The 18,308-nt window shown below is 40.4% G+C and overlaps 3 protein-coding genes across 4 annotated transcripts in view; 2 read left to right on the top strand and 1 right to left on the bottom strand.

Moving 5' to 3' along the window:
• Positions 1-11,600: 11,600 nt before the first annotated feature.
• On the top strand, positions 11,601-13,205 carry LOC137245014 (glucose-fructose oxidoreductase domain-containing protein 1). Its single transcript, XM_067774983.1, has one exon. It carries the CDS (start codon positions 11,683-11,685, stop codon positions 12,850-12,852), a length of 1,170 nt encoding a protein of 389 aa, XP_067631084.1. The 5' UTR covers positions 11,601-11,682; the 3' UTR covers positions 12,853-13,205.
• Positions 13,046-14,133, bottom strand: Vps20 (vacuolar protein sorting 20). Its single transcript, XM_067774984.1, has 3 exons — positions 13,976-14,133; positions 13,784-13,893; positions 13,046-13,717 (listed from the first exon to the last, which is right to left on the bottom strand). The coding sequence occupies exons 1-3, from the start codon at positions 14,039-14,041 to the stop codon at positions 13,243-13,245; spliced, it is 651 nt and encodes a 216-aa protein (XP_067631085.1). The 5' UTR covers positions 14,042-14,133; the 3' UTR covers positions 13,046-13,242.
• A 1,499-nt stretch (positions 14,134-15,632) lies between these two features.
• clt (cricklet) overlaps positions 15,633-18,308 on the top strand; it is a 32,562-nt gene continuing 29,886 nt past the window's right edge. Inside the window, exon 1 of one of the 2 annotated variants that reach the window (XM_067774986.1) lies at positions 15,633-15,881. In XM_067774986.1, the coding sequence (XP_067631087.1) occupies positions 15,819-15,881 (63 nt within the window). In that variant the 5' untranslated portion in view covers positions 15,633-15,818. The remainder of the gene's footprint in view (positions 15,882-18,308) is intronic. The other variant, XM_067774985.1, reaches the window with a different exon arrangement.

An 18,308-nucleotide genomic window follows, 5' to 3' on the forward strand; every position in this document is an offset into this window, starting at 1 on the left:
CTTATCATCATCATTAATTAGCGTTTAACCGCCTGAGCGATTTTGGCCGCATCGTAGCAAGCAACTCCCACCATCTTTGCTTCGCGATACTTGACGCCAATTGGAAGGACGAAAAGAGATGAAGTCTTACACCACCTACCTCTTATAACTCTACACCTTCCTCTGGGCGGCTTAAAGCATCCAACAAAAAACACAAAGGAAGTTTAACGCGGAAAGACAGCTATTGCAACAGACTTTCAAAACTAAACTTAAACTATCAGGACGAGTGTCAAACGATGTGTCAAGATTCCATCAATAACTCGAAGGTGGAAAAGGAAAAACTTAACTCTGTCAGGAGAAATTTGCATGAAAATTTAAACATTTTCATGTGGTTTTTGTAACCTTGATGAGAAATAGTAGAGATAGGTAATTTTTTGTAAGCGGGCCGAAGTCCACCAACGCAGAAATATGTACAGCGCAAAAATGCTATGGAACTCAAATCCTTTTTTTGAGAGGACCGAGTAAATTTTTTTTATGTAAATCTTTTTATAGACTGAAAAATTTTTTTTCTGAGATCTGGTTATTAATACTGGGGTCAAAACCCGTCTTTTGACACCTCTCGCAGTATGTGCGGACGCGTATTAAGGTTCATGCACATTATACGACGCGACACGTTCCGACAAAATATTAGCGGCATTTTCGCCTAGTTTGTCAACTTTGTCGTGTCGTGTTGTATGACTGTTGCTAGATGTGCATGGCTGCATAAGAATATATGCAAAGAATATTTTGTCGCTACATGTCGCGTCGTATAATGTGCATGAACCTTTAGTCGAGAGCTGCTTTAAGCTGGAGACATTGGTGCTTTATCGGTAACCGTATCAGTAACATTATAACAGGTGATTCGACCTATATTATGAGAATCAATGCAATCGATTATTGGTGCCGCTAAGTTCGTAACCGTATCGTAGCCAACCAATTGGGTTTTGGTTTACCGTCGTAACGATAAACAGCTGATTACGTTAGGGATACGGATACAGCGGAGTCATTGGTGCCGTCTGTCGTATCGCTGTATCCGTATCCCTAACGTAATCAGCTGTTTATCGTTACGACGGTAAACCAAAACCCAATTGGTTGGCTACGATACGGTTACGAACTTAGCGGCACCAATAATCGATTGCATTGATTCTCATAAGATAGGTCGAATCACCTGTTATAATGTTACTGATACGGTTACCGATAAAGCACCAATGTCTCCAGCTTTAGCCAAGTTTTCGACATTAAACTAGAACTGTCAAAGGCCCCTATTATGAGACAAATTCGATCTTCGACTGTAGTCGAAAGAGTTGATCGAACGAATTTTCATTCGGTATTATCACGCGCGTTCGATGAAGGCAAGTGTTATGGTGAATTTCGATAAATTCAAAAGTTCACAATAGCACATTTCCAATACTCTGTCAAATAAAATAAAATAAATAAACAAAAGCAGAACTAGTTATTAAATTCAAATATTAAAAATTAAAGTATGACTACAACGGAATTGTGGTTTGATGATTCGTTAGATGAAGAGGAAAGCTTACTGGAGCTAGCCAGAAGTAGAAGACGGGTGAGATGCTTCAAATCCTTTGGAAATGAATTCCACCACGTAAGTGTAGCTTTCTAAATAAGTTGTTAAATTGTTGAAATTATAAGTTTTGTTTATAGATTTATTCAAAATTTCAGAATATCCAAAGAAGCGTTCATGGACTTGTTGTCCAGTACAGATGAACTGCTGCAGCAATGCACAAGAGCTAAGTATATTCCTAATATTTTTTAATTTTGGCAAAAGTTCTCCGATTTTGTGCTCAGGGATCCTACCAACTGAGCATTGGAAACGAAAATGCACTCGGACTTGCCCAGCCGACTGTGTCTGTGGTACTATCAGAGGTATTGAATGTCTTGGAAAATTTTATTTGTGAAAGATAGATAAAATTGAATTACGAGGAAGCTGAGCTGCATCAAGCAAAGTTGCATTTCTATAATGTGCAAGTTCCTTTGCTATATGGGGATTTTGTTCCATAATTGAAACTAGTCTTTCAAGCTGTTGTTTTGTACTCACGACCTTGGACCTATATAAAATTAATTCAAATAGTTTAAAATTACTACTACGGGTAATAGTACAGTTTACGGTACCCACCGAAATTTGGGCCAAAATTTTCGAGTGAGGTATCAAAAGACGCGTATACACCTCTAGATTAAGAATCCGAAAGCGGAAGTTAACCCGCGGGTCCCTCCGAAACCGGGGGTGGGATCCATAGTATTTTTGCGCAGAACACCTTTTTGCGTTGGCGGCCTTCGGCCGCGCTTATAAAAAATAACCCTGGGCTACGCCATGCCAAGTCCGGGTGTGTGGTATAACCGTGGCTACCGCCACGGTGATGCACAATTTTTTTGTGGGTAAAAACACAACAACAACCACATTAAAATCGCCAACTTCAACTGCAAATATCTCCGGACAGAGATACAATTTTTCTTTTCCGCTCTCGAGATTAATACGCGTCTTTTGATACCTCACTCGAAAATCTTGGCCCAACTTTAGGGTGGGTACCGTAAACTGCACTACTACCCTACTAAGTAGTAAAAAAATAGAACATAAATACAAAAAACTTAAATTTTAAACAATTCTTTTTCTATTCGATACAGCATCGACAACAAATTTCTATTCGCTTGAAAATTAGATACACAACGAAAATTTCGACAGGGATGAGTTGTCATAATACCAATTTCAAGTTCGATTTTCGATGTTCGATAGCCAGCGAAGATCGAAGATCGAATAATGCTCATAATAGGGGCCAAAGTAATAATATCACTATTTGTCGCTTCCCATACAAACACAAGCGTCTACTTATCTGTAGCGCACGACGCTGCCTCAAAAATCTGTATGGGCTTTTACCGCATCTATAAACCATTGCTACATCTATAGACCTTTACACTTAAACTTTATATGGACTGCTAAGCGTCAAACTTTAAATACTCCTCTGAAATTGCTGCGCAGAAAATTAGTACTCCTAAATTTCAATACGCATTATACTCAGATGTAACCGAAATATGTCTATGTTTCACCTCTACACTAGATGTATGTTTCCCCTGTAGAAATGGTGTGTGTCCAATATTCATCGCAACCGATTCAACTATATGTTATACACTATGGCCACAAGAGGTTTGTGTCTGTGATTTTCGGTACAACATGTTATGTAGCGATTTGCCGCTAGATGGGTATGTTGTTGTTGTTGTATTAACGATAAAGTCAGTCCCCGAAAGCTTTGTTTTGCTGATGGTCCTTTGCCGGATATAGATCCGGTACGCTCCGGTAACAAAGCGCCATTGAGGTACTAGCCCGATCATCTCGTGATTTATGACCACATGAAACCTTCAGGCCACCCCTCCCTCCCTACCCCTTGTTCCATGAGGGGTAATTATTTACTTTAGGGTACAACTGCTCAAACTCGTCCACAGAAAAATATCGGGAAAGGTGTCAAAAGACGCGTTTTGATCCCAGGATCACGAATCCGAAAGCGGAAATTCCAAATTTTATTTCTGTCAAAAGATATTTCCAAAAAACTGCAAAATGGCCCCGGAGCGTTCCGAAACCGGGGGTGGGATCCATAGTATTTTTGCGCAGAACACCTTTCTACATTGGCGGCCTTCGGCCGCGCTTATAACAAATTACCCTGGGTGGGTCCAACACCGGTGTGGAGACCAAATCTATATCTGCGCAAACACTTTTACCCACAGTTTTTCTTGTGGGTACGGCAAAATCATCAAATTTACAACAACCACATGAAAATTATCAATTTTATTTGCAAATATCTCCGAAAAGAAATAAAATTTCCAATTTCCGCTTTCGGATTCGTGATATTGGCTCCAAAGCGCGTCTTTTGACACCTCTCCCGATATTTTTGGACTAATTTTAGCAGTTGTGCCGTAAAGTAAAGAATTACCCCATGAGGAGCTTGGGATCGCCAGAGCACTTTTACACTTTTACCCACAGTTTTTCTTGTGGGTACGGCAAAATCATCAAAATTACAACAACCACATGAAAATTATCAATTTTATTTGCAAATATCTCCGAAAAGAAATGTAATGAAATTTTTATGAACGCATGTACTAATCTCAACTGCGCATAGAGTAGAGTGTTGAAGTATACGCATATGGGGAAAGCTTTTGATCGTCATTCACTTGGAAATGGCCAGGGCGATTCTTTTGCATGCGGTTTAAGTAACTCACTATTTCCGGGAGCTTACGCCCAAGTATCCTTTGGGTAGTAACCAATCGGGGTATATTCGTTTCTAAATGATAATGGTGCCGGTGTCCGGATAGTTTATGTCCTCGTGAAAGCAAAAGCTGGAACGCACTTTTGAGCGCTGTACCCAGATTGATAAAAGTCTTTTAAGTCCAGGATAGTCAAAGGAAGTTTGTTTCGCCCTACAGTTAGAAGGTTTATCTCCAGCGATGAAACCTTATCATCATCATTAATTAGCGTTTAACCGCCTGAGCGGCAAAATCATCAAAATTACAACAACCACATGAAAATTATCAATTTTATTTGCAAATATCTCCGAAAAGAAATAAAATTTCCAATTTCCGCTTTCGGATTCGTGATATTGGCTCCAAAGCGCGTCTTTTGACACGTCTCCCGATATTTTTGGACTAATTTTAGCAGTTGTGCCGTAAAGTTGTTATGGAATCGCATTTACAAGGGAATCAGTAAGGAAGGCGGTCGGCATGATGTAGTGGTGCACAGTGGCTAGTCATTGTCGGCTGGGGCGGGTCCTTGCCAACCTTACTGTTCCTGCGCCATAAGCAGAAAAATGTTCCTATCATGCCTTTCAAACTCAGCAGCTGTCAAATTCAAAAAAAAACCTAACAGAAGCGCAGAGACAACTCAAAACGCTTAAAAATTCAAAATAAAACAACATCCGGCCGAACCGGATGTCACGGACAGACCGTTGACATTCAAAATCTAAATTCAAAAAAAAATTCAAAAATTTAAAATTCAAAAAAAATAACCGCAAAAAAAAATTACCGAACCGGACATGGCCGGTTACCAACGTTGAAAATCAAACTAAAAAAAAAACGGCTGAAAAATAAAAATACAAATAAAAAGGCCGAATATATATAGGGGGCGCCGCGGGTGGTGTTGCGACGCCCGGTGCTTTATCCCACCCTCAAATAACCATGGCCACCGACGCACCTAAAATTTCGGTGGCCCCTTACCTGTATACCTTAGGTGCCCTCTAAAAGAAAGGAGACCTCAGCATTCCCATTTACAATTTAGATTTATTGACAATTCATACTAATTAATAACTTATGCATTAAATTTTTAGGATTCTATCGAGAATTTCTAAGTTTCACATGTGATGCTAGAGTTTACGTTTATTCCGAATTACATTTACATCGCATACAATTATTCGGATTCAACTCCTTATATGTCTTACAGCCTAGTGGTTTCGTATATAGTGTAGAAAATATTTTGAATGTACTAAATATCTTTTGGTTTTTAATTACTAGTGCAATTACATTAAATTCATTTTTATGTATTTCATTTAATTTGGGGAATTCTTCCTCTTCTTCCTTTTTTTTTTTTTTTTTTTTGTGCAAGGGTTCATTCGCGACGTTATTTGAAAATACAAAAAAAAACGTCTGAAACGAGTTTATTGTTCCAGGTTCAAAAGGACATCGCTCCCCAACCCCTGTTGCATCTAGGTTATAACTCTCGCAGAAAGGCCTATGTCGCTAATGTGTAATGCATTACCCATTTACATGGCTTTCGCAGGTAAGTATAAAAAAAATTTATGGTTCCGAGTGACACATTCAAATATGTAAGGTATTATATATATACTAGTGACACTATTCTGTAACTCGACTGGAATAAAATTATCTGCAGAACTCACACTTTCATAATTTTGGTTTTCTATTTCTTGACTGTATTGACCTTTCACAAGCTTTACAGAACAATGGTTCTTATTCGCAAGATTGCAGAACGGGTTTTACATTGCACTTATCCGACGGGTCAACAGAGTTAAGAGCACCAAAGTGTCCGAATGCATATACCGTACGTTCGAATCGAGTTACAGAAAGGGGTCTTTAGGTTCATTAAGCGTGCTTGGAATGAATTACAAAAATTTGAAACGATAATCTGTAAGTGACGAATTTTATCACTTCACATAGATACATAATACAATTTCACCGAGTTGGAACGGACTCACCCAGTTTCAAACGTTGTTGTTGTAGTTGGTGTTGGTACTGTTGTTGTTGCTGTTGCTGCTGCTGAACCTGCTGCTGCTGAGTGTGCGTATGTTGCTCAGATGTTGCTGGCTGGCGTTGATGAGGTGTGATTATCGTGCCATTAGGTAGAATGTTATAGGGCAATGCTTGACCATTGGACACCACCCAATATTTGCTCAGCTCGTTTAGATGATGGTTTTGCGTTTGTTGTTGCAATTGTAATTGTTGCAATTGTTGTGTATCATTAATATGTTGCTGTGGTGAATGGCGCTGTGTTTGTTGATATGTCACTCTAGGAGTGGTACGTCTGGCGTCTTGGCATATGACGGTGCCGGGGTCACTGGATATGGTTGGTGCTATTGCAGTTGGTGTGGATGGAAATGACACCGCTAAGCCAACACCACTATTGCTAAGTTGAGGAACCGTGTATATTACGTGGCAATCGTTGGGAATATTCCAACATTCCCGCGCTCCTCGCATACGCGGAGAAGGCAACGCCGATGCCTTCCAATTACTATTTATTAGTATTCACGATGTTCGGGAATTTAGCACGTCCTGAGAGTAGGTTAAAACAGTTTCAACGTGGCCACCGGCTAGCTTACTTCGTTTTTAATTGAATTCACTCATTTCGGAGACAATTTTCGGGTTAAAATGTTAAAATGTAAACTTCCCGTATGTAGCTCCTTAGCCTTTCAAAATTTGGCTATGTATATAAGCACGGCTTTGAGGAATTCCGAAAATACGATGAACATATGTAGAGGAGTGTTTTACGATTGCTATAAACCGCCTAAATTTTGATGGTGAACTATCTGTATTTGCGAACGCGCTCGTCAGTTCCACCAACTATATGTGGATGCACTTAAGTATCCTGTAATTTTTCACTTGACCACTTTTTGGTCACGAGGGTTGTGTGCTCTACCGCTTCAGACCGCCAGCAAAAAGGAAAAGGAACTTTTTCCTTTCTCGGAAACTCGTGGTGGTTTTTTTTTCTTTTTCCTGATGGCCGCGCAGTCTGTTCCCTTCCTTTCGATATTTTTCTTTCTATCGCCCCTTTCACCACATCGCTAGGTGTGTTCGCGTGAACACGCTCCCAAGGGGATCATGGCCGTAGACCGCAGCAGCAGACCGTAACAAACCTGCTTCGCTTAGAAGGCCCGACGATGGAGCGAACAGGAAACCGGATCCGCTGTGGGAAGACACTGCCAGGGGCCTCCAATGCCAATCAACGTGGGGCACGACTCACCCCTGAGATAAGAGTCTCAAAGTCCTACTACGAAGCTAGCCGGGCAACATAGGTCTATCAAAAAAAAATTAAGTCAAGTTGGGAATAATTTCTGTTTCCTAGTTATACGGGCTTTGCGGCAATTAGACATTTGTTATGGAGAACTCGTCAAAACTCCGAAAAATGATTCCTAGAGGTTATAGCTCCCACCGGAATGCAAAGCAAAAAAAAACGGTGTAGACATTTTGATCTGGAGAACTCGTCCAAACTCCGAAAGGCTAGTGGTTATCGCCCCCACAGAAGGCCAAAACAAAAAAAAAGTGTAGACATTTTGATATGGAGAACTCGTCCAAACTCCGAAAGGCTAGTGGTTATCGCCCCCACAGAAGGCCAAAAAAAATATTTGGGTAGTCAATGGGAACACTGACATCCCATTCCCCGAAGGCACTCGGGCTCCAAAAAAAAATGAAAAAAAAAAACACAAACTCATTCATTCTTGTCCCTAGTGCTCCCAACCGCAACGCATAAGGGGGTCTTAAGGACCTGCCTCTGGGACTGGTTGGGGCCACTAGGGTCAATGTCCTACACACACAAGTTAGTCCCAACACACCCAGCCGCAACGCAGAGGCGGTCTCTGGGGACGCGCTAGTGGGACTGGCTGGGGGTGCTGAGGCCTCCCGTCCATTCACCCGGGACACCCCTCCTGCCTCCGCCGCTATGGGTGGAGCGGCTTCAATGGCCGCTCCCCAGACTGGTGGGACAGGTAAGGGTGCCGCTTGGGATCCCAGCTCAACCCGTCACAATCCAGGTGGTATTCGGTGGTACCACCTGAGACGTGGGCTGAGCTGGGGTCCTACCATTCGCTCACACACTCACACTAACATCACAAATTCGGCAGGTAAAAGAAAGAAATTTAACATTACAAAAAAAAAACCCAATTAGCGGACATATTATTACCAAACCGACTAACGGACAACTTCCGGTAACTAAAATCCCCAACTACAAAAAAAAATAAAGTGCGTGCAGCACTGCCTCATCGGGTGAATACAAAATCCCGATAACTGACGTTAAGTCACGTGGCTCCGTCAGCCACTGCCCCCGATGACCAGCCCGGACAACCTGATCCGTCTAACCATCCCACCGCAACGTAGGTGGCAGCTTCTGTGGCTGCTCACTCGGACTGGTGGGATGGTCAACCTCACAGGTTGACCCGACTGACCCTCGCGGCCAGCGCCTCAGGTGCCACGTTGGGCGCCATCTGTTATGGAATCGCATTTACAAGGGAATCAGTAAGGAAGGCGGTCGGCATGATGTAGTGGTGCACAGTGGCTAGTCATTGTCGGCTGGGGCGGGTCCTTGCCAACCTTACTGTTCCTGCGCCATAAGCAGAAAAATGTTCCTATCATGCCTTTCAAACTCAGCAGCTGTCAAATTCAAAAAAAAACCTAACAGAAGCGCAGAGACAACTCAAAACGCTTAAAAATTCAAAATAAAACAACATCCGGCCGAACCGGATGTCACGGACAGACCGTTGACATTCAAAATCTAAATTCAAAAAAAAATTCAAAAATTTAAAATTCAAAAAAAATAACCGCAAAAAAAAATTACCGAACCGGACATGGCCGGTTACCAACGTTGAAAATCAAACTAAAAAAAAAACGGCTGAAAAATAAAAATACAAATAAAAAGGCCGAATATATATAGGGGGCGCCGCGGGTGGTGTTGCGACGCCCGGTGCTTTATCCCACCCTCAAATAACCATGGCCACCGACGCACCTAAAATTTCGGTGGCCCCTTACCTGTATACCTTAGGTGCCCTCTAAAAGAAAGGAGACCTCAGCATTCCCATTTACAATTTAGATTTATTGACAATTCATACTAATTAATAACTTATGCATTAAATTTTTAGGATTCTATCGAGAATTTCTAAGTTTCACATGTGATGCTAGAGTTTACGTTTATTCCGAATTACATTTACATCGCATACAATTATTCGGATTCAACTCCTTATATGTCTTACAGCCTAGTGGTTTCGTATATAGTGTAGAAAATATTTTGAATGTACTAAATATCTTTTGGTTTTTAATTACTAGTGCAATTACATTAAATTCATTTTTATGTATTTCATTTAATTTGGGGAATTCTTCCTCTTCTTCCTTTTTTTTTTTTTTTTTTTTGTGCAAGGGTTCATTCGCGACGTTATTTGAAAATACAAAAAAAAACGTCTGAAACGAGTTTATTGTTCCAGGTTCAAAAGGACATCGCTCCCCAACCCCTGTTGCATCTAGGTTATAACTCTCGCAGAAAGGCCTATGTCGCTAATGTGTAATGCATTACCCATTTACATGGCTTTCGCAGGTAAGTATAAAAAAAATTTATGGTTCCGAGTGACACATTCAAATATGTAAGGTATTATATATATACTAGTGACACTATTCTGTAACTCGACTGGAATAAAATTATCTGCAGAACTCACACTTTCATAATTTTGGTTTTCTATTTCTTGACTGTATTGACCTTTCACAAGCTTTACAGAACAATGGTTCTTATTCGCAAGATTGCAGAACGGGTTTTACATTGCACTTATCCGACGGGTCAACAGAGTTAAGAGCACCAAAGTGTCCGAATGCATATACCGTACGTTCGAATCGAGTTACAGAAAGGGGTCTTTAGGTTCATTAAGCGTGCTTGGAATGAATTACAAAAATTTGAAACGATAATCTGTAAGTGACGAATTTTATCACTTCACATAGATACATAATACAATTTCACCGAGTTGGAACGGACTCACCCAGTTTCAAACGTTGTTGTTGTAGTTGGTGTTGGTACTGTTGTTGTTGCTGTTGCTGCTGCTGAACCTGCTGCTGCTGAGTGTGCGTATGTTGCTCAGATGTTGCTGGCTGGCGTTGATGAGGTGTGATTATCGTGCCATTAGGTAGAATGTTATAGGGCAATGCTTGACCATTGGACACCACCCAATATTTGCTCAGCTCGTTTAGATGATGGTTTTGCGTTTGTTGTTGCAATTGTAATTGTTGCAATTGTTGTGTATCATTAATATGTTGCTGTGGTGAATGGCGCTGTGTTTGTTGATATGTCACTCTAGGAGTGGTACGTCTGGCGTCTTGGCATATGACGGTGCCGGGGTCACTGGATATGGTTGGTGCTATTGCAGTTGGTGTGGATGGAAATGACACCGCTAAGCCAACACCACTATTGCTAAGTTGAGGAACCGTGTATATTACGTGGCAATCGTTGGGAATATTCCAACATTCCCGCGCTCCTCGCATACGCGGAGAAGGCAACGCCGATGCCTTCCAATTACTATTTATTAGTATTCACGATGTTCGGGAATTTAGCACGTCCTGAGAGTAGGTTAAAACAGTTTCAACGTGGCCACCGGCTAGCTTACTTCGTTTTTAATTGAATTCACTCATTTCGGAGACAATTTTCGGGTTAAAATGTTAAAATGTAAACTTCCCGTATGTAGCTCCTTAGCCTTTCAAAATTTGGCTATGTATATAAGCACGGCTTTGAGGAATTCCGAAAATACGATGAACATATGTAGAGGAGTGTTTTACGATTGCTATAAACCGCCTAAATTTTGATGGTGAACTATCTGTATTTGCGAACGCGCTCGTCAGTTCCACCAACTATATGTGGATGCACTTAAGTATCCTGTAATTTTTCACTTGACCACTTTTTGGTCACGAGGGTTGTGTGCTCTACCGCTTCAGACCGCCAGCAAAAAGGAAAAGGAACTTTTTCCTTTCTCGGAAACTCGTGGTGGTTTTTTTTTCTTTTTCCTGATGGCCGCGCAGTCTGTTCCCTTCCTTTCGATATTTTTCTTTCTATCGCCCCTTTCACCACATCGCTAGGTGTGTTCGCGTGAACACGCTCCCAAGGGGATCATGGCCGTAGACCGCAGCAGCAGACCGTAACAAAGTAAAGAATTACCCCATGAGGAGCTTGGGATCGCCAGATCCTAAGCATTATTTAAGCGAGGATTCGCGTTTTTACGCGCAAACGTAAAGGTATACGCTTGTAAAAAAAACACGGCTACTATAACCAAACTCCTTCAAACAAATTTTCTATTGCGAGTCGGTGCTCAATAAGAGGAAGAATTATGGAAACAGTTGATTTTATTTGGCTTTGTTGTTTTTATTTATCCACGAATTATACAAAAAAGTTGTTTAATCACGCTTATAAATCAAAAAATGCTGCCGGGTGTAGGAATTTTCGGTACCGGAGCTATAACCCAAGTGCTAGTACCATTGCTACGTGAGAAAGGATTCGATATTAAAGCCATATGGGGCCCACTAAAAGAAGCCGAAGCTGTTGCACAAACACAGAAAATTCCATTTTTTACCAACAAAATTGATGATGTGCTGCTGCGTAAAGACGTCGACTTGGTATTCATTGTGTGTCAACCATTTCAACATGCCGAGATATCGAAGAAGGCTCTGGGTATTGGCAAGCATGTAGTGTGTGATCGACCAATGGGATTACATCAAGCTGATGCTCTCAAAATGGTGCACGCTTCACAATACTATCCGCGACTTATAACTTTAGTTAATTACTCACTACGGTTTCTACCCGCCTTCACGCACATGAAACGTTGCCTACAAGAGGACCTCGTAGGACCAATGAATGAAATATCACTGGTGGATATACGTGTACAGCTGGGTACACTATTTCCGGATAAATTCGACTGGATGTGCGATGCTGCAATGGGTGGTGGTGCACTCAATTTAGTGGGTAGCCATGTCATTGATTTGGTTAGTTATTTGCTGCAACAGCATGCCGTGCGTGTGCATGGTGTTGTGCGTTCGTATACAAAAACAACTGCAGCGGTCAATGGTATACGACAAATATCTGCTCCTGATTTTTGTACATTTCAAATGGAACTAGCAGGTGGTGGTGCTTTAGTGACAGTTTCGCTACATAGTCACACTGTGCCGGCGAAGGCTTTTTCACAAGAAGTACTCATTTGTGGTAGTAAAGGTCATTTGGCAGTGCGTGGTGGTGATTTGTTTGTTTTCAAGCATAAAGCTGAACCGCCACAACTGAAGGAGGAAGCTGTATATGTCGATGTGCAGGATTTGCATTTCGCAACATCTGAATCAATGCTACCACGTCCATATATTAAGGGATTATGTAAGATGGTTGGAGCATTGAAAGAAGCATTTGCTGATAAGGATGCCTCATGGGTCAAAGAGCCGGTACAGGCGGCAGCAACATTCGAAGATGGTTTATATGTGCAAGCCGTGTTGGATGCTATACGCAAGTCAAGCGAAACAAAATCATGGCAACGTGTGCGCATAACACCAGAGACACCATCAAATCATGAACAAATTATGACATTTGCACGCATGTCAACTATGTAATAGATCCAACAAATCTCGAAAGCAAACTCTTATTAAATATAATACACAAAAAAAATATTAGCATAGGATTGTTAGGTAGTACCATCAGAGATTGCAATTGCTTACCCATAATAATTGGTATTAAGTTATAGGATACACCTATCCATTTCATATGATTCCTCTAGAGTTTGTAGTTCGTAACATACACAATTCATTCTATTGCAAAGTGTAAAACGGCATATTTTAATTATTTGCATTTAACATTTTTCTTTAGTTTATAAAATCTTAAAGTATATAATAGTTAATAAGCTAAGTGTCTTAGTATAAGAAAGTTTGGGGAATAAAAGCAAAAGCAAAGCTATAAACAAAAACAGCCTATAAAAGTAGCTACACCTTTCTTTCCATCGACAATTACGCTTCAACGAGCACTTTCTTGTTCTGTTCTGCAACTTTTTTCTTCTTGACTGGCTCATCATCGTTTTCGACTGTCAAATCCTCCTCTGCTACATTTCTTTCTGGCAAATCTTCTGTCGGCACCTCAGGTAACTGGCTAACATCATTCTCAGCAGCAAGTGCATCCAATTCTGCCAGCACGTCCTCTTCATCTTGCGTACTGAGCGCTCCCGTTAGTATAGCATCAATTTCTTGTTGCTTCTCTACACCTTCTCTTGTTTCGTCCATAATCTTTTCTATTTCATTAATGTCCATAAGATCGTGTACCTTCTTAAGCGCTAGATTGCCTTGTTTCAGACCTTCAATTACTTGCAGTTCCACTTGCGCGAATTCTAAATCAGCAGTCATTTTTTCTAAATTTTCCAACTGTTTATCGGCATTGCTGAGTTGTGTTTCTTGGAATTTTTTCTTTCGTAGCAAGAGTTTGGCGCGACTGCATATAAAAGCAGATAAAATTATTACGTTACCCCTTTTTTTCGATAAGAAAAAATCGACTTACTCTCTTCGTCCTGTTTGTAGGCATTTTTTAACTAATTCCCTATCTTTTTCCAGTTGAAATTCTATTCTTTTTTGGTATTGCTTCAATTTATCTCGCTGTTGCTTCAGTCTCTATATGGGATAAAAACAACAAAGAAATATATGACCATTGCTGAATTTGTTTTTTCATATTCTCTTTAGAATAGTTACTCACCAGTACGGCCTTATCGTGCTCCGTGACTCTACTTTGCTTTTTACGTTTGGAAAATAGTGATCCCATTACGTTTTTTTAGGTATTTTACTAATGTTTTACTATTAGCAACTATAATTCTATTGTAAAAGTCAAAACAAATAAAAATGCTTCTTTTTACTCAATAGCATTCGCAATAATTTAATTAAAGGCGGTGACACAATGCCATTTTTCATATAGATGTGCTTAACCCAAGCTTATGCATTGTAATAACATCGCCACAATCAACCAAGATGTTGCGTTTGTAAATATGAAGGAACTTTAGACTTGGAAATTGAAATTTATTACGACTTGCCCATTCACATATAAAATTTCGCGAAGCACTGTTGTAAACATCCTCCCTATACAACAAAAATACTTGCTAATATATTTTGTGTCGTATTCGATTGTTATATTGCAGTTTTTAATTGTGAAAAATGTTGGAAAATTTACCAACCAGTGGAAAAAATAATTTCACTTGCAAAGTGTGCCAACACCCTTAGCCAAAGCAAATCTCAAATTCTTCTTCTTATGATTTGCTTGGAACAAAAATGGGGAGTTGGCTACTTTTCAATATCAGATGGCGCTAGTGTCGCTCATTCTACCATTCTCCATAAAAATACATGCAATCTACTCATAATATATAAGCATGTGTTAAACTCATCTATATGAAAAACTGCTTATGTGTCGGAGCTATAAACTTTCTTAAAGCGGGAGTCATTGGTGCCGTATGTCGTATCGCTGTATCCGTATCCCTAACGTAATCAGCTGTTTATCGTTACGACGGTAAACCAAAACCCAATTGGTTGGCTACGATACGGTTACGATCTTAGCGGCACGAATAATCGATTGCATTGATTCTCATAAGGTTGGTCGAATCAGCTGTTAAAAGGTTACCGATACGGTTACCGATAAAGCACCAATGTCTCCAGCTTAACCCAAACGCCATAGTCGTAACCATACCCGTATCCATAACCATCTCCAATATGAACGATTAATGGTGCCTTAAAAAAAAATAGTGAAAATTTCATAAAAATGAAGAAAACGCAAAAAATTACAAACATATACCACAAAAAATAATTTTGTTTTATTGACACTAAGCTCTAAGTTTAAATTTAATATTTATGATCTCTACTTTTCTTATCTCCAATTTCTTTCTATAAATACGGGAGAAAGGGGCCGCAAACAATAATTCGCCTAGGGCTCCAAATTCTCTTGAGGCGGCCCTGTCCATAACCATCTCCAATATGAACGATTAATGGCGCGTTAACCTACAAATCGTGAAAATTCCATAAAAATTAAGAAAACGCAAAAAATTACAGACATATTCCACAAAAAATAAGTCTTTTAGTCATTATGTATCCAAAGCAATGAATAAAATCTACAAAAAGTTATTAAATTCACCGACTCAAATATTTTTAGGTTATGGATATGGCGAGAAACCAAAAACCAATCGGTTGGTATGGTATGGTTATGGCGTTAGCGTTATGGTATGGCACCATTAATCGACTACATTGATTTCCATAAGGTAGGTTTGATCAGCTGTTTTATTTGGTTATGGTTATAAGTCACCATTAATTGACCCTTAAGGAAGTATAATGAGCCCTTTAAATAAATCATATTATGGTCAGCACATTAGCACATATGAATATATTTCTAGACACGAATACGCAACCAAATCAACAATGTTGAGAAAAACAAGTGCAAAAGAATAAATTCACCCAGGTATAAACTGTTATCTTAAAACTATAAAGCAATACCCGATCGCACGGTGATGCAGCGATTAATATACTTTGATTTAAGTTAGTTTTCTCTTAGCACTGACGCTATGTTTAGAAGGTTGGTCGTTAATCGCGTGCAACGGAGTGCTCTAAAATACTTTAATACAATGGTAAGTATAAATGTAATGCAGGCGTGAAGGGCTCAAAATGGAGCTGAAGCGAAGTGCTCATGAAGAATCTGGATGTAGAGGACTCATGTGATATGCATGTGAATGTTGCTGATGACGAAATTAACCAGCATATTAAACAATAAATTAGCACCTATCTCAGGCTAGATAGGTGACTATTGCATTATGTAAAGTGGCAAAAGTACATTCAAAACTAATACATATATACAAGTCATTGTAGTGCGAACATCAGATAAGCAGAGGATTGTTTTTAGCAAAGATTCGACAAGCACCGGGATACTCTTGGAGGGACAATAAAATTCAATCGGCTGAGAAGTTCAGCGAAGTAAATTTTTCTAATAATGAGCTTATAGATAAACAATACCCCCAGTAAAATTCTCCAATTTTCAAGAAAAGGTAAGCTAATACTGGCGGCTGCCGTGGTGTGATGGTCGCGTGCTCCGCCTACCACACCGAAAATCCTGGGTTCACGCCCCGGGAAGAGCAACATCAAAAGCTTTAGAAACAAGTTTTTTCAATTAGAAGACAATTTTTCTAAGCCCCTCAGCAGTGTTTGGCAAGCACTCTGAGTGTATTTCTGCCTTGAAAAGCTCTCAGTGAAAACTCATCTGCCTTGCAAATGCCTTTCAGAGTCGGCAAAAAACGAGCAGGTCCATTCCCGCCAATTTGTAGGAAAAAAATGGTAGCACGACGCAAATTGGAAGAGAAGCTTGGCCTTAGATCTCGTCGGAGGTTATCGCGAATTATTTTTTATTTATTTTATCTATACGCTTTATACGATTTTGAGGTGCAGTTAAACAAACACATGAAAAATACTTAGTATTGAAGGGATTCAAGGGGTTGTGTAGCGCAATATATAGCTTCTCCAACCCAATTGTCAACCTCACCTTCGAGCGGCGAATCCCGTTTCACTAACAGACGAGGCTCTGGCGACCCCAAGCTCCTCAGGGAACTTGGGGGTGGGGAGGGAGGGATGGCCTGAAGGTTTAATGTGGCCATATAAATCGTTCCCGAGATGGTCGGGCCAGCACCTTAATGGTGCTGTGTTACCGGAGCGCATCGGATCTGTATCCGACAAAGGACCATCACATCGATAACACTCCCCAAAGCCTTCGGGGAGTAACCTAATCGCTACAACAACAACAACAACAACAACAACTTAGTATTGAACGGCCCAGCGATGTGTACGGATCATCGAACTCTTAGCCCACCTTTTAACAAATCAAATACACCCAATGTTTTGTTGAAAATAGATGAGGTAACGTTTTACAAGACGGGGCCACCTAATATTTATTAAAAATTGTCAAAGGTGGTGTCAAAAGACGCGTCTCGTCCTCCGTTTTAAGAATCCGAAAGTGGAAATCAAAAATTTTGTTTCTGTCGAAAGTTATTCACAAAAAACGGTAAAATGCCCCCGAGATGGTCCGAAATATGGGGCCCGATCCATAGTTTTTTTTGCATAGAACACCTTTCTGCGTTGGCGGCCTTCGGCCGCGTTTATAAAAAATTACCCTGGGCGGATCCGACACCGGTTTGGGGATCAAAACTAAATGCGCGCAGAACCCCTTTCTGCATTAGTGTGTGTGCGTGAACAACAAATCTTGCAAAAAACAACAACCCCATGAAAATTTTAACCGATTTTTTGCTTATATCTTTTGACATAAATTTAAATTTTCGCTTTCGGATTCTAAAAACGGAGGTCGAGACGCGTCTTTTGATACCACCTTTGATAATTTTTGATAAATATTAGGTGGTGCACCGTTGTAAAACGTTACCATAGATGAAATGTGTATGTTTCAGACAAAAAAGGACACACTCCAAAGGGTACCATTTAGTGTATAAGATATCAAAACTGGCTTCACTCGGGGAAATGTCATATGCTTGCATTCAGATTATTTCGAAACTAGTAAATTTGTTGTGCACCAACATTGGAACGAGTCCAAATTGGCCCGAAGAAGATCTAATCTATGGGACAGTAAGTGTAGCAAAGTTTTACATCATCCGCATACATTAAAGTATGGGAATGCAATATTATCTGTGGTAAGTCATATCAGGGTAAGGAGTAGAATGCCTAGATGAATTCCCTGAGGTACACAGGAGGATATTTCGAACGATTTCTAGAGATAACACTTAAACAGGGGGTTGTTGTTGTTGTTGTTGTTGTAGCGATAAGGTTGTTCACCGAAGGCTTTGGGGAGTGTTATCGATGTGATGGTCCTTTGCTGGATACAGATCCGTTACGCTCCGGTAACACAGCACCATTAAGGTGCTAGCCCGACCATCTCGGGAACGATTTATGTGGCCACATTAAACCTTCAGGCCATCCCTCCCTCCCCACCACCAAGTTCCATGAGGAGCTTGGAGTCGCCAGAGCCTCGTCTGTTAGTGAAACAGGATTCGCCGCGGATA

Source organism: Eurosta solidaginis, chromosome 3 (genome assembly GCF_040869045.1).
Source record: "Eurosta solidaginis isolate ZX-2024a chromosome 3, ASM4086904v1, whole genome shotgun sequence".
Classification (NCBI taxonomy): Eukaryota; Metazoa; Arthropoda; class Insecta; order Diptera; family Tephritidae; genus Eurosta; species Eurosta solidaginis.